This window comes from Carassius auratus, linkage group LG30F (assembly GCF_003368295.1).
Source record: "Carassius auratus strain Wakin linkage group LG30F, ASM336829v1, whole genome shotgun sequence".
Lineage (NCBI taxonomy): Eukaryota > Metazoa > Chordata > Actinopteri > Cypriniformes > Cyprinidae > Carassius > Carassius auratus.
Genome location: NC_039294.1, coordinates 1,177,831 through 1,201,368, shown reverse-complemented (window position 1 = coordinate 1,201,368; position 23,538 = coordinate 1,177,831). Strand labels below are relative to the sequence as shown.

The following is a 23,538-nucleotide window of genomic DNA, read 5'->3' as shown; positions in this document are numbered from 1 at the left end:
GACCGTACACACAGCTTCAATGGAGGGACTGAGAGCTCTCGGACTAAATCTAAAATATCCTAAACTTTGTTCTGAAGATAAAATGAGGTCTTACGGGTTTTGAACGACATGAGGGTGAGTCATTTATGACATAATTTTCATTTTTGGGTGAACTAACCCTTTAACTAAAATTAACTAATGAAACCTTACCGTAAAGTGTTACCAATAAACATGTTTTATTATAAAACTGCACCAATTCCAGCGGCACTGGAGGTATGCCATCCTTTGTTTCTCGACCGTGTCATTCTCCATCTGTCTGTCAGAGCACTAATGCTGCTCACTGTGTAGTGAGTCATCTACACACATAATGTACTGTAAACATTGACTCGCACAACTATTTGACTACTTTTCTGGATGACCAGTTAATTAGTAAAAATGATTAGTTGTGCAAGCTCTACTGAAAACAAATCTGTACTGTACATAAAGCAATTACACTCAAACAAATATTAGAACATTTATTCTATTACAAACTCACAACAGACAAGCAGTTATGGTTAAAGAATTATATGAAATATATCATGTATATGTTTCAGCTAAATGTCTGTGTCTTGCTTGGGATTTTCTCATTAAGAATGGGTAACAAATTTCTAGCTGGATACTGTAAATCAGACATAGGACCTGTGTCTCATCTGGTTGCCCATTGATGCCTACATTAACCCCTTACTAGTAACCCCCCTTTTTTGGCATGGAGACAGAAATGACATACCCAAAATAAAAAGGTTTCTGCTCATGATTCTTTCTGACTAGATACATAATCAACATATGTTCACAAAGCTGACACTTTAAAGTTTACTGTTCAGGAATCAGAATCACCCAGACTGTTATGATAATAGAGATATATAAGCTCAAACATAAAAACAAAAATAAAAATATTAAAAACATATGTTTTAAATGTATTTAAAAAATTGTTGATGTAGGAAATGAGTTTGAAAACACAGTGTAGCTAAGGCCACAAGTCTTCCAAAACTTCATAAAAAATGTCATAATCGAATCTGTAAAACTGTGAATTTTATGAAATATTTTCTAAGGCCATGTCATGTGTGTTTTTAGAGAAGGCAAATCAGATTGATTTATGGCCCTTGTCATCTCTGTAAGATCTCACATGTAAACACTGATGTGTGTTTTATATGTGTGTTTGGCTGTGAAAACTGCCCGTTTCATGATTGTATTGTTCTCACCAAACGAGTCTTTCACACCTCCGCCAGGTATGACACATTATCCGCATTATTCTTTTATCATTATTCTTTTGTTTTTATTCCACCTTTATTAGCCTTGATTGTGGTTTTTCAGGCTTTACAAAGCAACAAAGCAGCGATCTCACTTCAGTCTCTCTTTGCATTTAGCCCTTATTTATCAAAAGTCTTACTATAAAAATACAACAAAACATTTTCTTACGACCTTACGTGAATTATTGAGACAAAAATGCATTATGAAGAAGAAAAGCACCTGCTATTAGTAGCATTGTAGCTAACGTTAGCATCTAGCTACAGCAGACAATTTATGAAATTATTAATACACTTTTACTCAAAACTCACTTTAAACGCCGATCGAGTGTTTATAATAACTTCCTTTAGCGATCAGGGGTGGAATTTGGTCGTTTACTGTTGTAAAAATATGTTATTTGTAGCCTTTTTCATCGCTGCACAAGTTAGCATTTCCCATGTACATTTTCGATTTTTTTTAATAAAAACGCCCCAGATCTCAAGAAATTCTCATACCAAGCTTTACTATCGTAATCGCGGGTTTATTATTTGGATATTTCGTGTGTACAGAGGTGTTTCAGTGTTGTTTTGGCCAGATAACTACCAGGAAGTGTGCAGGAAGCATGTGACACGATGTGGCGGTGTCCATATATGACACTGTAAGATTGACACTTGCAAGGCCCTATCAGAGTCTGAGTCACACACCGCACGAGCTGACACCACTGCGCACACACACAGATCGCTGGGAGAGGCTGTTTATCATCAGATCGCGTAAATCCGTGGAAAATGAATAGAAATGACGATTCTGTCTGAAGAAATATGAAGTAAACATCAGTAAATATATCCATATATCTCCGCAGATATGCATCTTTGGTCTAAAAATCCTTATTGACGCTGTTCAGTGAGTCTATGTGAACACAAATAAACCGTTCTTGACGTGACTGAATATGAGTGAGTGATTAATTTCTATTCAAAATGTGGCATAATACGGATTTATTATTTTGCACTTCTGACATAAATCACTAAATATCTGTCACTGCAACAATGTTTTATCAAAATATTGGTCAAATATCGAAACTAGAGTCTTTAAACTTTCCATTGATGCACAGTTTGTCCAGATGAAGTAAGACAGTGATGTTTAATGTGCTGTGAAAGTGAAACAATAATAAACTGGGGCCGTCGGCGATGTTCGCACGTAAAGGGGTTAACCAAAGTTGCACAACAATATTGCTCAATATTGCACACAGACACTTAGTTTACTTAGCTATCTAAATGGGGACATTCCATAGGAGTAATGGTTTTTATACTTTACAAACTGTATGTGCTATTGCCTTACACCAACCCTACACCTAAACCACCCCTTTACAAAAAAAAAACTTTCTGCATATTTACAAAAAAAAAAAAACTTTGTTTGCTTTATTTTTATACAAGTTTTACAAATGTTTCTGGAGATTTTGTCAGGTTTAGCTCACTTATGGTTAAGTAGGCAAACACACACACACACACACACTCTCTCTCTCTCTCTCTCTCTCTTTCCATCTCAACCAGAAAGAGCTACAACCTTTAACCCCCAAATCCTACCACATCAGTGTCCCAATCAAATCTTACACACCTGTCAATCAAAACCCAGAGCCATCAATCAAACCTGCAGGGGCCTGGAGATAATGAGCGTAAAAGAATGAAAGGAAAAAAGATCAATATAACAGATGCAAGAAAGTGAAACTGCTTTGAGAAGAAGAAAAGATAAGACCGGATAATAGATAGAACAGACAAAAGAGAGCTACAACTGTGTCTTTATCTGCTGGGCTTTGTCAAGCAAGACCAGCCATCTGAATGGGCCTGAACTCAATCAAAATCTCTTTTTTCACACTCTGTCAGTCTGATGGTGGAATAAAACCCCTGAGGACAGAGGCTTTGACACACAGAGACACTTTTCATTCCTTTACACAGTCAAATAATCACTACGAATCTGTCAGAGAAGCCTGACTGCTTGGTGAAGCTGTTTCCTGCTCCTCATTTACAGTTTTATCTGCATGTGTGAAGATTTAAAGGAACCTGATGTCTATATAGACAATAATGTCAGGTTGTAAAATCAAATGAGAAACGTGCCTACAGTGATGCATTACAATGGGAGAATGTAAAGTTGTTTTTGTTTTTCTCTAGCACTTGAATTCTTTAGTAAAAAGTTACAATGAAAATTAAGTATAAAATTAAAATTAAGTTTTCTAATTATAAATTGGCACTACTCTTTAAGCTTAACTTTTGAAATAATAAAAAATAAAGTAAAACTAAATACAACTAAATAAATAATTTATAATAAAATAAAATTGTAAATCAGTTATCTGGGCTGAATTTGAGTAAATTGTCTAAAAACTCCTTTTGAGCTCAGACTACTTTTCTAAGCAGATGAACTGTTGGTTATGAAAGATGAGAAACTCCTATTTTGGTTGCAGCACCAGCATTAACTTTTGTATAAAAAATAAAATATACAATATAATTATATAATTAAAATGATATAAAACAGTTATTTGAGCTGTAATGTTGTATTGTAAAGTCCTTTTGAGCTGAGAAAGTAAAGTAAAAAAACGAAATAAAATACAAATGTTCAACTTATAACATTATTATGTTTAAATATATATATATAATAGTTACTTGAGCTGTAAAACTGTCTAAAATGTCCTTTTGGGCAGTGATTACTTTTGATCTCTCTTACATCACTTCCACATCCTTTCTGGATATCCTTGTGCAGATACCAAACAAAAACATCAGTTTTGAAGCTATAAAGCAAAACACTTTATATGTTTATTATTTTGCACATTGCACTTTTAGACAGTTTTACTGGTATAACCACATCTCCTGTTCTACATACACCGAGGCAGGAATCCAGACTGTATCTGTGATAGTTGACAGCATGCCACCAAATGCAGGCTAAAAACAACCTGCAATATTGCTGCAATTGAAACAACTGCAGTAATATACATCTGCAGTCATAACAGGCAGACCGTGTCTCTTGTCGGTGACGCTTAAAATGCGTTTCAGAACTGGGTGTTTCCATGGCTCCTCCTCTAGTTCTGCAACTGTCTGTAATGTAAATAAAGAAAATTCCACTCATATCTGGAATTAAACAGCGTCTGGAATTCAAAGTGATTTGGACTTTCTATAAAAACAGACTGTTCCATGTTAATTAGCTGGTGTGATAACCCTGATTTCATTTTCTTGGAAGCATCTAAACATTTTGAGATGATATAAGGTTGCTGCAGGGTGATGAGACAGAGTCTTTATCTGACACTCACAAAAACAGGCTGCTAACAGCACTTCATATAATCACCCACTGACACCATATTAAGACAGCAAACACACAGTGAACGCTGCTGTTAACACACCGTGAGCGTGAGGGATGACTGCACAGACGGCTTATGTGCAAACCGTGGCCTTGTGTTTATGTTTATGCCGAGATGTAATTTACAAGGTCATCTTGAAACTCAATCACGTGACCCTGAACATTCCAGCGACCCTTCACACGGATACACACAAACCACAGCCGCCACGCTATATGAAATATAAAATAAACACCCCACTTTCAAATAAACAGCAGAAGGAAAACCCAGGCTTCCATTTCAAGACTCTTTCAATGACATGAGGGAAATAAGAACGACTCTCTGGCCAACATCGAAAACTGAGAATGCATCTTTCACTAACAGCAAATCAGTTAGTGGAACACGTTCAAAAACAGAGAAACAGAATTAAGCAAAGCACTTGAGGCTGTGCTATATTGTAAATATAATAGGTGCATTAATATGGAGCTTTGTATTGTGATGACAATCGGTTTAAAAGTCCTAGCGTGGGGCACAGGAATGGGCATTTTTACTGCTAAATTAAAATTAAGCATTAACTTTGTGGGCTAGCCGTCACATGTTTAGGATCTGAAACAGATAAATATTAAGGGCCAGATTTATTAAACGCAAATTAGTGCGAGAGCACAATTCAAAAACAGCACCGATGGCTGTGGAAATTTCTGTGGGTGATTTACTGACAACACGCAAATTAAAGAACACAAACACAACATCTCATTTTCATAATGACTATTGCATTCTGCCAAGCGCAACACAAATTAGCGCAAGGGTATGTTCGATACCACATGCTCTCAGTTCTCTGCGGTGCCTCCTCCTAGCAACAACAAATGCAGCATTTTCAAGTGCAAAATAGTTTACGACATGTTTTTTTTGTGTGTTAAATAATGGCGCAAATACCAGTAATTTGACGAGCGCAAATGTTAGTAAATCTCATTGCGTGATTCATTTTAGTACTATTTAGTACTATCCTCCCATAAATTTTGCATTTGAAAGGGAGACCCCAACAAATGCATATCAATAAGGTCAGGTGCACACCTTTTCAGCGCGAATTCTTCACTGCACATCTTGAGTAAAACCTGACAGTACTATTTTAACACCAAACGGCGGTTTGCGCTGGCACAAGCTGTTAGTAAATTTGGCCCTATGTCTGCTTTTTAGAATAAAGAAAAGGAGGATGGTGAGCATGTGGCAACATTTTGCATATTCACCCATGAGTGCATCAAAAGATTCAATACAATTTGAAACAAAAAAAAATTGCCTATGCAAACTATTGGCCATATTGTTAAGGTGTATTCACATTTAACACTGTTCTGCCAATTTGTGCGACCAAAATCCAGTCATTTTAATAGGAATCCATGTGATTGGGAAATTTCGAAAAGGTGAAAGAAACAGCTGGTTCAAGTTGGCCATGCGGATCGAACACAATGACCTAAAGAAAGCTGCTTGGTTTCTGTGTGAGCTGTGCTTCCCTGCATTGCTAGACTACTGACAATGTTCAATGTTCAATGGATCTTTTTGCCCATGAAATGTTGCTAATGTGACCACACCTTAGGCAAAACTCAAACCAGAATTAGAGCAAGCTTTTTAACAATTAATATGTTATAATAATAGACACAATATCGATGCTGTTTTGATGTGAATGTTGAACAACTTTTAAGCCGATGTTAGCCAATTTTCATGGCACATAGCTCATTTGAACATAGAAAAACAAATATAAAATATTGCAGATAGAGAGAACAAATGCATTCTTCCTTTTTGCCAACTTAAAGATCTCTATAAATCAAAACTGAAGCTCTGTGGATTGTCAGACAATGTTGGTCAGCTTTCAGGTCATTTTCATGTTTTTAGTTTATCAAACTAAAAATATTGGAAACTAATCTTGCACACATGGGCGTATCAACATTTCAGTTTTGTCCAAACAAAAGATTTCTACAATGAGAATATCCCTCCCACTTATACAGTACTACCAATGACAAGTCATGGCTATGATGTAAACCAAAGTTTTTAGCTATTTGGAAAAAATAACTGGCTATGCTTTTCAGTGTGTCCTGTCCAAAATTTCTATTTTAACTGTGAATATTTCAACAAAAAATGAAATTATTTCAGTGGACTCCCACACTTCTCACTCTCTGCTGTGAAATCTGTTCATGATTACTGCATAAAATCCTTTGAGCACAAACTGAAATAAAAGAAGGCCAATAAACCCTCAGCTGTCTGTCCAGGTGGGGCGCTGGAACGCTCAGCCTACGGATCAGGGAGAAGTGAAAGGTGGGAACAGGTGCGTCCACGGACGCGGTGAATACTAAAGATAGAGAGATGAAAGAGAAGGCCGATTATAAAGAACAGAAGATCAAGGCATTAAGATGGACTGACACACATCACTTCCAAATAGCAGATCCAGCTGCTTCCTTCCCATGATGCACTTGGGTTAGAGTGAACCATTGAAATACAAAGACAGAATAGAGATTCTCGAACTGGGGTTTGTGCGTTGATGAAAAACTAATAATATATTTTTTTTAATTAAATAAATATCAAAAACATTATAATATAAATGTAATATAATGTATTAGACCTAAATAAGGTATTTGTTCTTTTTTGTTTGTTAAATGTTTTTATTTTTTAATATATATATATATTTAGGTCTAAAACATTTATATATTTCTTTTCAAAATGCACGTTTCAAAGCAGCTGTACAGAAAATTCTGATGTTAATGTTTATATTTTCTTAGTATCTTCAAGCCTCATATCTGCTTTGAGCAGATTAATATTATAATTTTTGATGATACAAGCAAGTAAGGAGTCATGTAACCATTATCCATTAGAAAACCATGAACATGCAAATCTGCTGTTAAATCACTGATATATTAAATTAAAATATTAGGAGGTAATTCTAGTAAATGTTTTGCTGTAAAGGTTTTCAGCTGACAAAAATGTTTGGGAATTTCTGAAATAATATATATATACTTATGTTTATTAACAGGCAAGATGACCCTAAGTAAGAATTATAAGTCATTTTTATGTTTTCTTTTTATTTATTTACTTTATATATTAGATATATATTTATTGTTTTTATATTTTACCAAACGTGTACTTTTAAAATATAGTGTCTAATAAAGTTGAACATGACTGTCCAAACCAAAACACAACTGTTATCTTGTCACCTGTTGCTTTTCTCACCACTGGTCAGCATAGATCAATTACAGTCGTTTTTGATTGCCAGACACGACTTTGCTGGAGCCGATATTTAAAATGAACAGATTCAAATGATTAAACATTTAAGAGTACAAAAATGAACAATAAGACAAGAAACGCCCAGAGATTTGAATGTGAACACGAGTGTTGCTACTCATCATTAACCTCCATTAATAATACACTACAGCACGGGCTCCAGGCTCCAAACTGACTACACACAGAGTGCTGTTTCTGAGTGTTACTGTTTGCAGTACCGCTGGTCTCTATCATTAAAAAGCCATTAATAAATCAAGAAAGTTCAGGCTCCAGACTGACTCTCTCTCACACACACACACCTGAGAAGAATTCAAAATCCATTAAGTGAGTTATCACACAGGGATCGGTGTTCTGTGCTCATGACATGAATTCATTTAAGTGACTGCAAACACTCAAACCTCTCTGAAAACCACACTGTTGATCAAAGAAAGATGGGAAAACCATCACAGAAGTCGTCACTGTCTTCATTGTTTCATACACAATTCATTTCACAAATTAACAATTCATTCCGGCCCATGTAAGAATAATATCCAATAAATGTTGTCCACTTCACATCCCATAAAGCTTGGGGGGTGGAGCTTAGCAAAGAGTCAATTACAAAGCATGAAATCAGTGATATAAACACACAGTATGTGATTGTAACATTAAGTATTCATATCTACGCTTGCATACTTTGGATAAAACAATGGCAGGACGAGTCAATCCACTGTGGCCCAAAACTATGTGACTAACAAAATTACATGCAAAAAAATCTCGGCTTCTCGCTCATGTATGGTCTCTTTTATTCCTCTCTTCAACACCTCTGTCTTTCCCACACTCCAAAAATCCAGCTTGGAGCTACATCTGCCAGCTGTCTGTCACAATTTTCTGGACTCCAGCCATCGAGAGGAGTGCAGCTGGATGGCCGTGATATAGTCTCCCGGAGCAACTTAAAGCAGAACATTATCGTTTAAGAGACAATACGCTATAAAACTAAATCTAAATCACTACATTTATCCAACAGGTGGCCACTGACAGTAAAAAACGAACCTGTAAGGAGTCCAACCATTATTAATCAGTGCCATCAGAGAATAAACCTCCCAGGAAAAGAGGTGAGAAGGTGATGAGAATACTGATGAAAGGCAGTTTTTCCTCTGGGATGTGAGACGTGCCCTCTGTCCAAGCCACACAGGAAGTGAGTGTTTCAGACTGCGCTGTCAGTGAGGTGTGATTGAGAAGACCACCACACAACTGCAAGACGGAAACATTTTGGTCTCTGTTATTTTTTCAATAAATTAACTTTCTGTGGCTGATCAGAAATCATAAATAAACCAATGTTGACCCAAAATGGTTTACACTGTTAAGTATTTATGATCTAGCTGGTGGAGCAAAAGAGTACCACCACCAGTGCTTTGATTGTTTGTGTGCCAAACATAAAATTTGTTTGCCAACAATACTGTGTTTTTATATCAATATGACTATATTAATATTAAAGGGGTCATATTATGCAATTTCAAGTTTTCCTTTCTCTTTGGAGTGTTACAAGCTGTTTGTGAACACACCCCCACGTCTACATCATGATGTGGGAAGATTTGCATAACGCTGGCCAAATGTTCACGCAAAGAAAGAAGAAGTGACTTTTATTCTCGCTGTTGCCGTCGGCCTCAAGTTGTGGAGACGCGGTTTCATTGTGAAAGCAAAAATACTTTGCTTGGTCTTCCAAAAGAGGGCACAACTAGAAATCAGTGGTTAAGTTGTATTTACAACACTGTTCCGGAACAGCTCAACCCAAATATTCAGATGTGTGGAGCACATTTTATGGAGGACAGTTTCCTGATCCTGGGAGAGAAGACTTCAAAATGCCAGCTGTTCTGACTCACAGTCTGTAAGTACAAAGCCGATTCCAAAAAAGTTGGGACACAGAACAAATTGTGAGTAAAAAAGGAATGGAATAATTTACAAATCTCATAAACTTATATTTTATTCACAATAGAATATAGATAGCATATCAAATATTGAAAGTGAGACATTTTGAAATGTCATGCCAAATATTGACTCATTTTGGATTCATGAGAGCTACACATTCCAAAAAACTTGGGATAGGTAGCAATAAGAGGCCGGAAAAGTTAAATGTACATAAAGGAACAGGGAAGACCAATTTGGAATTTGTTAGGTCAATTGCCAACATGATTGGGTATAAAAAGAGCCTCTCAGAGTGGCAGTGTCTCTCAGAAGTCAAGATGGGCAGAGGATCACCAATTTCCCCAATGCTGCGGCGAAAAACAGTGGAGCAATATCAGAAAGGAGTTTCTCAGTGAAAAATGTGTGCGTAAGGGTCAAGGCTGGAAGACCATACTGGATGCCCGTGATCTTCAGGCCCTTAGACGGCACTGCATCACCTACAGGAATGCTACTGTAATCACAACATGGGCTCAGGAATACTTCCAGAAAACATTGTCTGTGAACACAATCCATTCGCCGTTGCCAGCTAAAACTCTATAGGTCAAAAAAGAAGTCATATCTAAGCATGATCCAGAAGCGCAGGCGTTTCCTCTGGGCCAAGGCTCATTTAAAATGGACTGTGGCAAAGTGGAAAACTGTTCTGTGGTCAGACGAATCAAAATTTGAAGTTCTTTTTGGAAAACTGGGATGCCATGTCATCCGGACTAAAGAGGACAAGGACAACCCAAGTTGTTATCAGTGCTCAGTTCAGAAGCCTGCATCTCTGATGGTATGGGGTTACATGAGTGTGTGTGGTATGGGCAGCTTACAAATCTGGAAAGGCACCATAAATGCTAAAAGGTATATTCAAGTTCTAGAACACATATTCTCCCATCCAGACGTCGTCTCTTTCAGGGAAGAACTTGCATTTTCCAACATGACAATACCAGACCACATCCTGCATCAATTAAAACATCATGGCTGTGTAGAAGGAGGATCCGGATACTGAAATAGCCAGACTACAGTCCAGATCTTTCACCCAGAGAAAACATTTGGTGCATTATACGTTGGTGCATTATACCCAGACATTTGCAGACTGATATAAAAAGAAGAGGGGATGCCACACAGTGGTAAACATGGCCTTGGTCCAACTTTTTTGAAAGTGAAGTAAAAGTGAAGTGAAGTGAAAGTGACGTGACATTCAGCCAAGTATGGTGACCCCATACTCAGAATTTGTGCTCTGCATTTAACCCATCCGAAGTGCACACACACAGAGCAGTGAACACACACACACACAGTGAACACACACCCGGAGCAGTGGGCAGCCATTTATGCTGCGGCGCCCGGGGAGCAGTTGGGGGTTCGATGTCGTGGTATTGAAGGTGGAGAGAGAACTGTACATGCACTCCCCCCACCCACAATTCCTGCCGGCCCGGGACTCGAACTCACAACCTTTCGATTGGGAGTCCGACTCTCTAACCATTAGGCCATGACTTCCCACACTATTTTTTTTGAGATTTAACATTTTCTCAGTTTAAACATTTGATATGTCATCTATGTTGTATTCTGAATAAAATATTGAAATTTGGAACTTCCACATTGCATTCTGTTTTTATTCACAATTTTGTCCCAACTTTTTTGGAATCAGGTTTTTATATATGTAACGGATTTGCCACTGATTCAAACAAGAGGTCTGAGTAGTGTAGAGCAGAGCTTGTTGTTTGTAATTTCTCAGATCACAAATGCAGACATGGTTTTATGTTTACCCAAACTCACAGAATGTGTGAAGCAGCATTTACTATGAACCAATCCACTCTGAAACACTGAAAACACCAGCTCACGAGCTGCTCATGTGTAAAACAACACAGTGTCGTACTTTACTCTGAAACATGCAACACATGCATTCATTTAATCAAATCACAGCTTTACTGCAATTTGGGTTTCAATTGTGCAGCCCTACTGGTTTATATACTCAACGAGTGGCAGACCCACATCCAATCCCACACAAACATATATGCTGATACTCAGACATGCATGAACTGGCGTGGCGGCAGTGAAAGTGATGGAGAGGCTGAGATGCTGTGGACTCTAAATAAACTCTGACAGAGACACTGCAGTCTCCGCTTCGCTCGCTAGACAGCGGATGAGTTCATTGTGCGCCTGGGTGTCGGGAGACAGGTCTGGACCATGTCTGAAGGCTATTATGGGATGGGAAATGATGGAAATGGCTGATGATGGAACATTCACTCTCTCTTTATCGCTCAGGAGGCAAGAGAAAGCATGAAGTGAATATGAGAGTACACACTAGCCAACACAAAAAGGATAGGAACATCTTTTTTTTTTCTTAGATTAAATAAATTATACATATTTAATAAATGATCATTTTACTTACATTACAATATAAAATGTATTATAATTTAAAAAAACATTTACTTATTGAAAAAACACATGATTCATTTAATCAAATCACAGCTTTACTGCAATTTTTTCAATTGTGCAGCCCTACTGGTTTATATACTCAACGAGTGGCAGACCCACATCCAATCCCACACAAAACATATATGCTGATACTCAGACATGCATGAACTGGCGTGGCGGCAGTGAAAGTGATGGAGAGGCTGAGATGCTGTGGACTCTAAATAAACTCTGACAGAGACACTGCAGTCTCCGCTTCGCTCGCTAGACAGCGGATGAGTTCATTGTGCGCCTGGGTGTCGGGAGACTTGGAAATGGCTGATGATGGAACATTCACTCTCTCTTTATCGCTCAGGAGGCAAGAGAAAGCATGAAGTGAATATGAGAGTACACACTAGCCAACACAAAAAGGATAGGAACATCTTTTTTTTTTCTTAGATTAAATAAATTATACATATTTAATAAATGATCATTTTACTTACATTACAATATAAAATGTATTATAATTTATTATAAAAATTATTTAAACATATATTTGATTAAAAACTATAGATTTTTTTATTGATTGCATTATCAATATTTCATATTTTTTCTAAATTAATAAATATATTTATCTATTATATTTATTACATTTTATTATTTAAAGGCACAATATGTATAAACATTTTTATTAATTAAAATATTCAAAAATCACTAGAACGGTGTTATATATTTGCTGACTTCTGTACTTAGATTATCCCAAATTTTTGAAGAATGTTGAAATTCAGAGAAATAGCCATTTTAAATAGTAACTCGTCCCTGGTTTTGTTTTGTAGAAAACAAAAAACACCAAAGACACTTTAATATGTTAGACATTTTATTAGACAGATGACGACTGCACAGAGTAGCATTATAACAGAGCTTTCAAACGTATCGATTATGATAAAACAGCTCTGCTTTACCCCACATACGCACGACCTGAAGGAGCGAAAGCAGTCGACTGAGGAATAATAAAAGCTGTGTCACACTTGTTCAGCAGCCTCTTTTCGCTTCAAAGGTTTTCAGCCTTACCCTGCTTCATACTACGATACTAATAAATCTTTCATACATTAGCCCACCCATGAAAATGATTTCTGCCCGAGTGCTGTCAGACTGCATCGGCTGTTGGGATGAAGACCACAACTCCCATGATTCCACAGTCTGTGATAGCATCAGCAAACTACGCCCTTGTTTTTTGTGTGCATATTGTGCCTTTAAACAATTATTAATTTTTTAAAATTTTATTACTGAATAATTTATTAAATAATATGATTAAATATATTATTTAATAAACATCACAACCACGCTTTAAGCAAACACTATTTTAAAAGAAGTTTGTTAAGTTTGAAATGGTTAAACAGAAGATACACTTAAATAAATAAGACAAATGTGTAAACTTAAGGAGAAATGACTTCATATATATCCAGTAAAAACTAGAAGAAATTGAGCAAAGTCTTATGATAGTTATGTCGGAATGCAGTGACTTTCAGACAGTGTCCAAATACTTTTTGATGCTTCTGTACATGTGGCCATTGGTACACCAAATTAGTTTTTTATACTACAAAAAGTCCAACAGCAAAATAACATATATAACAGCAAATACAAAATTACATTACTTCACTATGCAATTAAACCCATTTCCAGAAGGCAAAGTCATTGATTTTTAAAATAACAAAATAACTAAGTCTGGCTAGAAAACACAAAGTCAAACGTGTGTGAGAAATAAAGTCTGCTGTACAGATTAAACACTAAGTGATTTCAAAGCTGGACCTCCAACTGTGTGTAAAACAAGGCTGATAGCACACTACCAAACAAGAAACACACACAGCAACACCTGGCTGATCACTACCACCAAACACACCACATATACTGTACATACGAACAGAAAAATACAGATCAAGAGGTTGGAATTAAATTACACCGCTTCAGATAAATATCAGTCAACTATAATGTTTTTATATTAAATTAAATTATATTTTATACAATTTTAACTAATAATATTTATAATTGATCAACAAATAAAAATAAAATTAGAAAATCTAATTTAGTACAATATATTACTGTAAATAATTTATATTTTACTTTACGATTTAATCTTTATTATATTATAATACAAATATATATATATTTTTTAAATTTGAATATTCATATTACATTATATTTTAGACTATTATTATTATTTCTTATATTAAATAATTTTTATTCATAATAGTTTTATTCACATCTATCACTAAATAAATATATCTCAATCTCTTCAAGCAAAAACATTTCATGAAAAGTAATTTGTTAGGTTTGAAACTTTGAGACATTGAGCAAAAATGAAGAAAAGTGAAGTTAGTGAAGAGAAAAATGGCATATAAGATCTCTTTAATCATACTTGTTTCTCCTTGATGGGGCAGTAACCCTCATAGATGGCAATGACTGATTTGTAAACTTTAACTTCTGTTCTTCTCCCCAATCTAGTATATTTGCTTGCCTCAAGATACTAATAAGACTAAATGGAGAGCAAACAGAGACTTTCATTTAAGTAAATGACACCAGTAATTTCATCTGTTTTCAATAAAGTCTCAAAAGAGATTTTAATAATGTGCTCAATCATACCAAGACACAACAGTCTGCCATCAACAGACAACAGAGATATCAATATGAACTCAAGTATTTCTCATCAAATGCACGCAAAAGCAACTGATATTCTGTTTATTTTATAGCTCTATACTGACTGTATGTCAGCCACTGATAAAGTGAAACATAACTGAGAAGTCAATTAAAGTATCCTGAGCTATACAACAGAATGTGAATGTGTGCGGCGATCCGTAGAGAGACCAGCTGTATTACAGATCCTGCATTAAACACACACAGAACTACATTCAGGAAATCATCTGAAGGTTTACACTCACCCAAGTTCTCCTCCACGAGTCCCAGAAGCCCAATGACCAGCACACAGACCCAAAACAAGCTAGTCCTCAAGAGATTCATCTTCTGTGTGCGCAACTCCAGAGAGCGAGTGAATCCCTCAGCTGTCTGCTCAGCACACACTCTTGAGTGAGTGTGTGTGTGTGTGTCCTCTACAGAATGTGAGAAACTGCACACCCCACAGCAACCTCAATCACAGTTTCACACCGACTGCCCTAGTGAGAGAGAGACAGAGAGACAGAGAGAGAGAAAGGGGAGGGGATTATTCACAGTCTTACACACAGTAGCCTCAGTGTAGTGGGGCCAAACCCCACCCCCACTTTGAGACCACGCCTCCATATTGTCACCTCACCACCCTTTTGCCCTCTTTTTACCAAACACACCAGCTGAATGCAATACAAGCATTTTATTTTTTTAAATAACTTTTTGCTTAAATGGCTTAAAATGTCTTAAAAATTAGTTTAAACAAGAGATTAAAAATCCCATTATAGATGACAGGTCAAGTTAAGCACTTTGCATTGTGGGATAAAGTATTCCAGTTTCTTTTATACTGCACATTCCTGCAAATGTCATCCAAGTTTTCCAAGTATACAGACAGTTTACATACCAGGGTTTTATATTTAACTACATTAAATTAACTGAAAAAAAAAAAAAAAATCTAGTTGCCAATGTAACATTTATCATTTAATAAAATAACAAACCAAATATAGTAAAAAAAATAATCACATAAATAATAAATTAAGAAAATTAAACCTACCGTAATTAAAAATATAAATATCAGTAAAATATGAAAATACTATTGGCAAAATCTATTTTACATATATATTTTTCTGTATTTTTATTGTCACTGATTAAATAAATAAACAGTTACTAAAATAACACTACCGCATACTGTGCATAATACAAAAATAGTGTGAGTATAAGATGGTGTGATATTTTATTTTAAACAGCCACTGTTCATGCATGTTTGATTGACAGTGCAATGCAATGCAATGCAAAAAAATATAAATAATTCATTACATTAAAAAAAAAACACATTTGCTGAAATTATTTAGCAAAAAACACATGATAACAATTTATATTAAAACAACATTGTTGTACAGTATCATGGTTACCACAGTTATTGGCACTACTATGAAAATGCAAAAGGGGCTATGCAGATCAGAACAACTCAAACACTTTAAGAAAAGAAAGAGAGCTAACTAAAACTAATAAACAAGCAAACAAGAGAAAGAGAGGTCAAATGGACCGTGCTCCCTTTTACTGAGGCTTCTGGATAACCAATCAACCAGTAAATCTGTGGAACACACAAACACACCTCTCCCAAACATAACGAGCAGTGATGGAGGTCATCTTTAAGCTTTGACCTTTGACTCTTCTTACGATTTGTACTAGGTTGACCCTTAACCCATATCAAACTCAGTCCGAATGAAGCTGGAGCAAAAAAAAAAATCCTTTTAAAGTAAAGACAAAAACACACAAGCTTTGTTCCCACCTACACAGTCCACATACTCACCGCAGTTAAATAAGATTGACACTCCTTCTCTAAACACTTGACCCTGTTGTGTACACAGTTCTGATATTTACTGACGTGACAACCAAACTCAATCTTAAAACATTCAGATTGTGAAAACACTGCAAGAAAATAATTTTCCTACCTGGACTTGTCTTAAAATTGTCTTGTTTTCCAGTATAAATATCGAAACATTAATTCTTAAAACTTAAGTTTTTAAAACTTCTCAAAAGTTTACATGTAAAACAAGAACAAATATCTACACTGTAAAAAATTGCTGTAGTTTCTACAGCAAAATTTTACAGAATTTTACTGTATAAACATTTTACAAGATGCAGCTGTAATTCGCAATGCATTATGGGTCAAATTAGGTTTTACAGTTGTTAACAGTATATTTCCACGTCAACTGTAATTCATTTACAAGAAGCAGGTGTTGTCACTGTATTTCCTGCTTTTTACACTAACTTACTGTAGTGTGGCATTATGGGATTGCGTGCGCATCATTTAAATCTAAAATCCAGCCGACTGGAGAAGCCCGAGAACGATTGAAGATAAGAGGCTTTATTCATAATTCCTGGTAAGTTCACTTAATTATACTTAAGAAATATATCCTTTTATATTTATTTAAGTTAATGTATAAGCGATTTCATGTCACAATAGCCTCCTATCCTGACATTTAGTGGCCTTGGTAACTTCTGTGCAGTAAACTGGGAATTGCTATCATAGAATAGTTACGCCAAATGTTCGATTTTTGGAAGTAAAATTTTCTTATTGAGAGCATTTAAAAGTAGTGTTTACCTAACTTAAAGTAAAGCCCAATGCGAACGATTGTCATAGTAACTAACGTTACTATCTATCGAAATAACTGACTAACAGCAAAATATGTGAAATTTCATTCGTTTATATGTGTTCAACTATCCCATATTGACTCGACGCCTTACTTTAATAAGTGAAAGACATCTTTATATGCCCGACTGGACAAGTTAGCCTGATTTAAAAAAAAAAAAAAGAAAAGAAAAAAGACAGAGGAAGCATTGAAACGCGAGATTGATTCTGATTATATTAACCCTTCATTCAACATCAAAACAAGCTTAACCGCACACATAAACTCACAGAAAATACATGAGGTAAATGTTCAACTGTTGAGTTTATTTATAACATATGATTTAAGAAGCATCACAAGTGAGCTGTTTTGCTGAGTATCACGATTGCAAATATATAGTTCAATAAACAATTAGTTAACAAGTTACTTACTTTTTTAGACACAATATTAACTGTTGTTGTATTTCACCAACGAATATAGTTCCAAACAAAGACCAAAGCAAAACTATTTTGCTCATTCTCAAATCAAAACTCTCCAAACTTAAGCTAAATGATTCATCTTTTTGAACCGATCGGTTCAATGAATGACTCAGTTGATTCCCTCATTAAGTTATTTACTGCCACCTAATGGCGGATTAGTTTCAGGTTTAATAAGTAGCATTGCATTTTTCCAACATTTATTAATTGTATTTTCAAATTTCATGTCATTACACAGTTGTAATTTTGCACTGTTAATTATTTAATTTGATTGGTGGTACAGTTCTACAATGTAATATTACAATTTATAATTATAAATTATATAATTTATAATAGTTTGTTTATTCTAATATATATTTCGTCTCATTTACAGTACATAATGCTTTAAAGAAATCACAAGATTATTTTCTTTGTCTTGTAGGTGCAAAGAATAGCAGCTGATGTGGAGAAATGTTCGATGCTTCAAGACTCTGAAGCTGATTTTATTAGGTAATGTATTAATTATTTAAATAATTTGATAAACTTGTAATATAGATTACATTTTATATTGAAATACTGCATTGTAGGTTACATTATTCCTTATATTTCTTCATTTCAGGTCCACCCAGTGGCTTTTGACTATTTGAGGGTCAGATGGTTGTGCCAAACAATTAACAATGTTTAAGCCCAGAAAAGTATGAAAAGCATCGTCAGAATAGTCCATCTGCCATCAGTGGTTCAACTGTAATTTTACGAAGCTATAACAATACTTTTTGTATGCAAAGAAAACAAAAAGAACAACTTTATTCAACAAAGTCGTTATTTTTTATTATGTCAGCCGCACCACATGGATACGCTGTTCAAATCAAAAGCGTAAATAAGCGTAAATAAACATAGAAAGCGTGTACATGTGACCCAGCTGACACAGAACAGGCTATGTAGTGTGTGTCAAACAGATACTCTCCAAAAATGGCACTAAACTGATGCAGAGGAGAATAATTGTTGAATAAATCCTTATTTTAGTTTTCTTTGCATACAAAAAGTATTGTGGTCACTTCATAACGTTACGGTTGAACCACTGATAGACTTTTCTGATGATGTCTTTCATACTTTCTGGGCCTTGACAGTGATATTTACTGGAGAGTCTATGGGACAGTCACAATCTTCCCGGTTGCATCCAAAATATTTTAAATTGTGTTCCGAAGACGAACGAAGCTTTTACGGGTTTGGAACGACATTGAGGTAAGTGATTAATGGCAAGATTTTCATTTTGGGGTGGAGTATTGGTAAATGCTGATTGTATTGTATAAGTGGCATTTTGACATTTATTTTATTGAGCTAGTTTCATTTGATACATAACTTTATCCTGATGCTTTTGCTTGTTTTTATTTGCAGATGTTTTCTTGGAATCACACACTCACTGGATACAAGACGGACACAGAGTCTCAGAGAAGAGAGACAACCCTCATGTGTGTGCTCATCTCAGAAAGTTGATGGACTTTCAGTATGTATTTATTAAATTGTCTTTTGCAGGAATATTCTTAATTTAATAGAAAATAAGCTCAAACAACAGAATTTGTGATTTAATGTTGATTCCAGCATTTTATTTGAATCCTTTTCTTTAAAACTTTTTTTTTTACCAAATTATACAAATTCTGTTGATTGACCTTCATTTTTATGGAAAGTTAATGTTCTGCTCTGAATATGGCTTTTTTTAAACAGTTATTTGTGATGCTATGCTATTTTTATGATAAGATTTAACTGTTGAAAGACTGAAAATTGTATTTTACCAGTAAAAGCATTGCAATGTCTTTCTGCCAGTTTTAATAAATACTTATTTGCAACATCATTGACTTGGTTTTTATTCATTTGTAAATGTATTAAGATAGAGCTTATATCAGTATTTTATAGTTTACTGTTAAAATTATTCTTTAAAGCAGTTTCATTGTTAAATTATTACAACATCATATTGTATTTAGGGGTATTTACAGGATTTTATTGGCAACTTTTGTTGCCAGTTAAATACTGTAATTTAATGAAATTACAAAAAATGCTGTTAAATATATTTACAGGACTTTATTGGCAACTTTTTTTCCAGGTAAATACTGTACTTTAGTGAATTTACAAAATATTGCTGTGAAATAAACTACTAGTACAATTCAATGTTACTGTAAAAAAATACTACAAACTACTGTATTTCACATACAGCAATTAACTGTAATTTGCAGTAACGTCCTGTAATCCATTTTACAGCAATTAACATAATTTTTACAGGATGTTATTGGCAACTTTTTTGCCAGTAAAATCCTGTAAATTCTACAGAACATTTTTTACAGTGTACAGATGTGGGTAGAAAAGACATAAAAAAGACAAGCATAATTCAAATGGAAAACAAGATTTTTTTGGCAGATACCGTTCTTAAGCAAAACAAATGTTCATTTAGTTTTGATAAAATTCTTATATAAACTGAGAAAAGTTAGTTATTAAGTCTGTGTAATTTTTTATTTTTACTAACTGTAAAAATGATTGCTATGATTAGCTATCATGACTTAAAATTCAACATTAGAATAAGTAATAATCCATTGATTCAGATTAAAAAGGTAGGTGTTTGTGCTTGACTTAAAATTTAAATTTTATTGAACTTCAGTTAAGTTGGATATTTAAGTTGTCTCTGCAAATTTTAAGTTGTTAGAACTAACTGCAGCAGCATTTTTACAGTACTGGAAAACAAGACAAAAATAACAGTAGTATTTCTGAGTATTATGTACAGAGACAAATGTTTTTAATGCAGTAATCAATGTCACTAAAGTCACAAGTGAACTCAAAAATGTATGAAAATCAGTACTAAATGTAATGCTGTCTTCATGTCAGGAACGATGTATAAACATTTCAATGTTTCAGGTCATTACAAAGAAAAAGTATGTTTGTAATTGTAAAAATGTTATTGTATAAACTCCTATAAATATTGCAGTATTTCCCTATAAGTACCGTTCACAATGCAATAATCCCCTTCAGGCTAAATCAAGCCCCACCCAACTTTTTATTGGAAATGCATCACAATACAGAAATAAAGCAGTGTGTAAATGCCATTTCACATTAGGCAGCTTAGGGATTTGTACTGAATGACATTTTCATTTATTTTATGACTGTTTGTGATGATCAAATGACAAATCTGATGCATTAAATCAGCAAACATGCATTCCCCACTAAAGCCATAATGGCAGTGACACCCTGACTAACACCCGCCAATCCGTTCCATCTGTTAGCCGGCCCACGCTACAAACTCATCTTCCAAATGTTTGCTCCTGTTTTCACAGCTGACAGGAGGGATGCGTTAGTCTGTTAAAGGAGCGTTTGTCAGCTTTCGGTTCGTGTGAGTGTGTGTATTGATGGCATTAGGAGAGGTGAGTGTGCTGTCGCTGCCATTATGTGGCGTGTCATAAAGAGAAGTGTTGATTGTCCAAATGTGGAGGTGAAAAAAATCAGCAGCAAAAATAGACCTTCAGCTGTCTGAACAACACACGCATGCTTTTGAAAACAGTGATCACCTAAATAGCACTGAAACTAATAAAAGCATAAACTGTTTAAGCCTAGACAACGGCTCAGACAACGGCTATGTTTCCAGACTCAGTGGGCTGCCAGTGCTGGCGGCATTTGAAGCCTGTAATGAAAGATATGAAGAGTATAGTTTTGGGTCCCAAAACGCTATAAATCCATTTGAATTGGAGTAAAAATGTGTTTTCTTTACCAAGAAAGTGGCAAGATGAAAACCACTATTTTCTCTTTTTAAACTTTCACATAGTATTTTAGGTATTAATAATATAAAAAAATTCAAATCCAGATTTAGATTTTCAAAACTTTATTATAAAATTTTACTTTATCATAAATTGCATTAATAAAAACACTAACACTGACAAGCTACGCAATATCGTGTTCATAATCGATTTACCAGTACTATTAATCACAGAAAAGGCTTTATGACGAGCTGTGCATGACAATCACATGTGATTTATCGTGGAGCCCTTGTTTGTTGATTACAAAGTAAAAAGTAGACGAGGAAAACTAGGATGCTGGGTGTATTCAAAGCACCGCCATTACTGTCTAGTGTGGAATTGATGCGCTGTGATTGGTTGAGAGGATATATCGCATTCTGCAAAAAAGGGAGACTGGCATTTGTCGGATTTGGAAAAAAGGGAGAAAACATGACCTAATAACGCGGCAAATATCGCATTTTACATAAAATAAAAAATTTACTTTTCAGTACCGACCAGATACAATACTGATTTTGGCGTAAACTAAATTTTTTCAAATGGTGTTTATCGCATGTTTGAACCAAACTTTATAAAAAAACTTTATATATCAGTTATATTAAACATTCCATGAAAGGTGTGTGTGTGTGTGTGTGTGTGTGTTTGTGTATTGTAAAACGATTAATCGCATTTCGCAATCAGTTAATGTATTTACATGTCTATCTTTATATTCATATAATTTATATTATAAATAAATATATTTAATATATAAAAATAAAATTTTTCTGAAATATATACATGTGTGTATTTATATAAATACATAATAAATATACACAGTACAAATTGTAATTTAACATTTACATTTAATTTTCATTTTAAACCGATTACTGAATTTCAAACAGTGATAGACAAACAGAAAAAAAGTTAATTAAAATACATAACCCTTGCATATATATATTTTTTTAAACTAAAAAGTATTACGTACACAGTGTTAATATACAATAATGTATTTATTTTAATAATATGATTTAGACTTTTGTGTGCAGTTTGTATCAAGTCAGTTTAATATGTTTTATACATCTTGTGTGTATGTAAGTGTGTGTATGTGTGTAAAACCTCAATGACCAGGGTTTGCAAGAGAAAGGTCAGAGGTCAGTGTAATGACCTGAAGAGACTCAGCGACCCCACACCTGTTTGAGATCATGCGTTTGGTCACATGCCATTGCACACCAGTGTCTCTTGCTCCTCTATTTAGCAGTGAGCCACTGAATTCACAACAATGAACAAGTTATGAGCACATAAGGCAACAGTTCAACTTTTAATATCTATAGTATAAGTGATTTGTAGGGTTTTATTTATTTACTTTTTTGTTAAAATGACTCAGTTTAAGGCTGTCCGGAATGGCATACTACTATACTATTTTTACAGAATACAGTATTTGTACTCCTACAACTTTTAACAAAATGTAAATAACACAACTACAACACACTGCAGGAATACTAGAAATACAGTATCCCACAATGTAATGCACTTGACCTTCAATGTTTAATGTTTTGAATGCAAAACCGGCCAACTGTGAAGACATTTTTTAAAACATTTTTAGTTCCAAAATGATGACTGGACGCCATTTAAAAACAATGTGACAACAATGTTGCACACTACTGTCTGACAGTGAGTAAATAATGACAGAATTCCCATTTTTGCATGAAAACAATCAAAGTTTATCTACAAATTTATAACAAGAGTGTTTAATTGCATTAATTGGTTATTGTTTTGCATTTTATTATTGCCTAGGATCAATGGAAATGGTCAGTGGCACACAGACAGCAAGGCGGGGGGAGTGTGTGAGTGTGTCGGAGGGCCGTGAGGAGAATGTGTTAGAGTTCAACATGGGTGAATGGAACATAATC

General features: G+C 34.9%; 1 protein-coding gene across 3 annotated transcripts in view; it reads right to left on the bottom strand.

Annotated features, from left to right (window-relative positions):
• The window catches only part of bmpr1ba (bone morphogenetic protein receptor, type IBa), a 56,072-nt gene that overhangs the window by 14,834 nt on the left and 17,700 nt on the right, over positions 1–23,538 (bottom strand). For 2 of the 3 annotated variants that reach the window (XM_026240524.1, XM_026240523.1), the window contains one exon: positions 15,073–15,303. In XM_026240524.1, the coding sequence (XP_026096309.1) occupies positions 15,073–15,151 (79 nt within the window). In that variant the 5' untranslated portion in view covers positions 15,152–15,303. Of the gene's footprint in view, positions 1–8,587; positions 8,751–8,851; positions 9,053–15,072; positions 15,304–23,538 lie in introns of all 3 variants that reach the window. The other variant, XM_026240525.1, reaches the window with a different exon arrangement.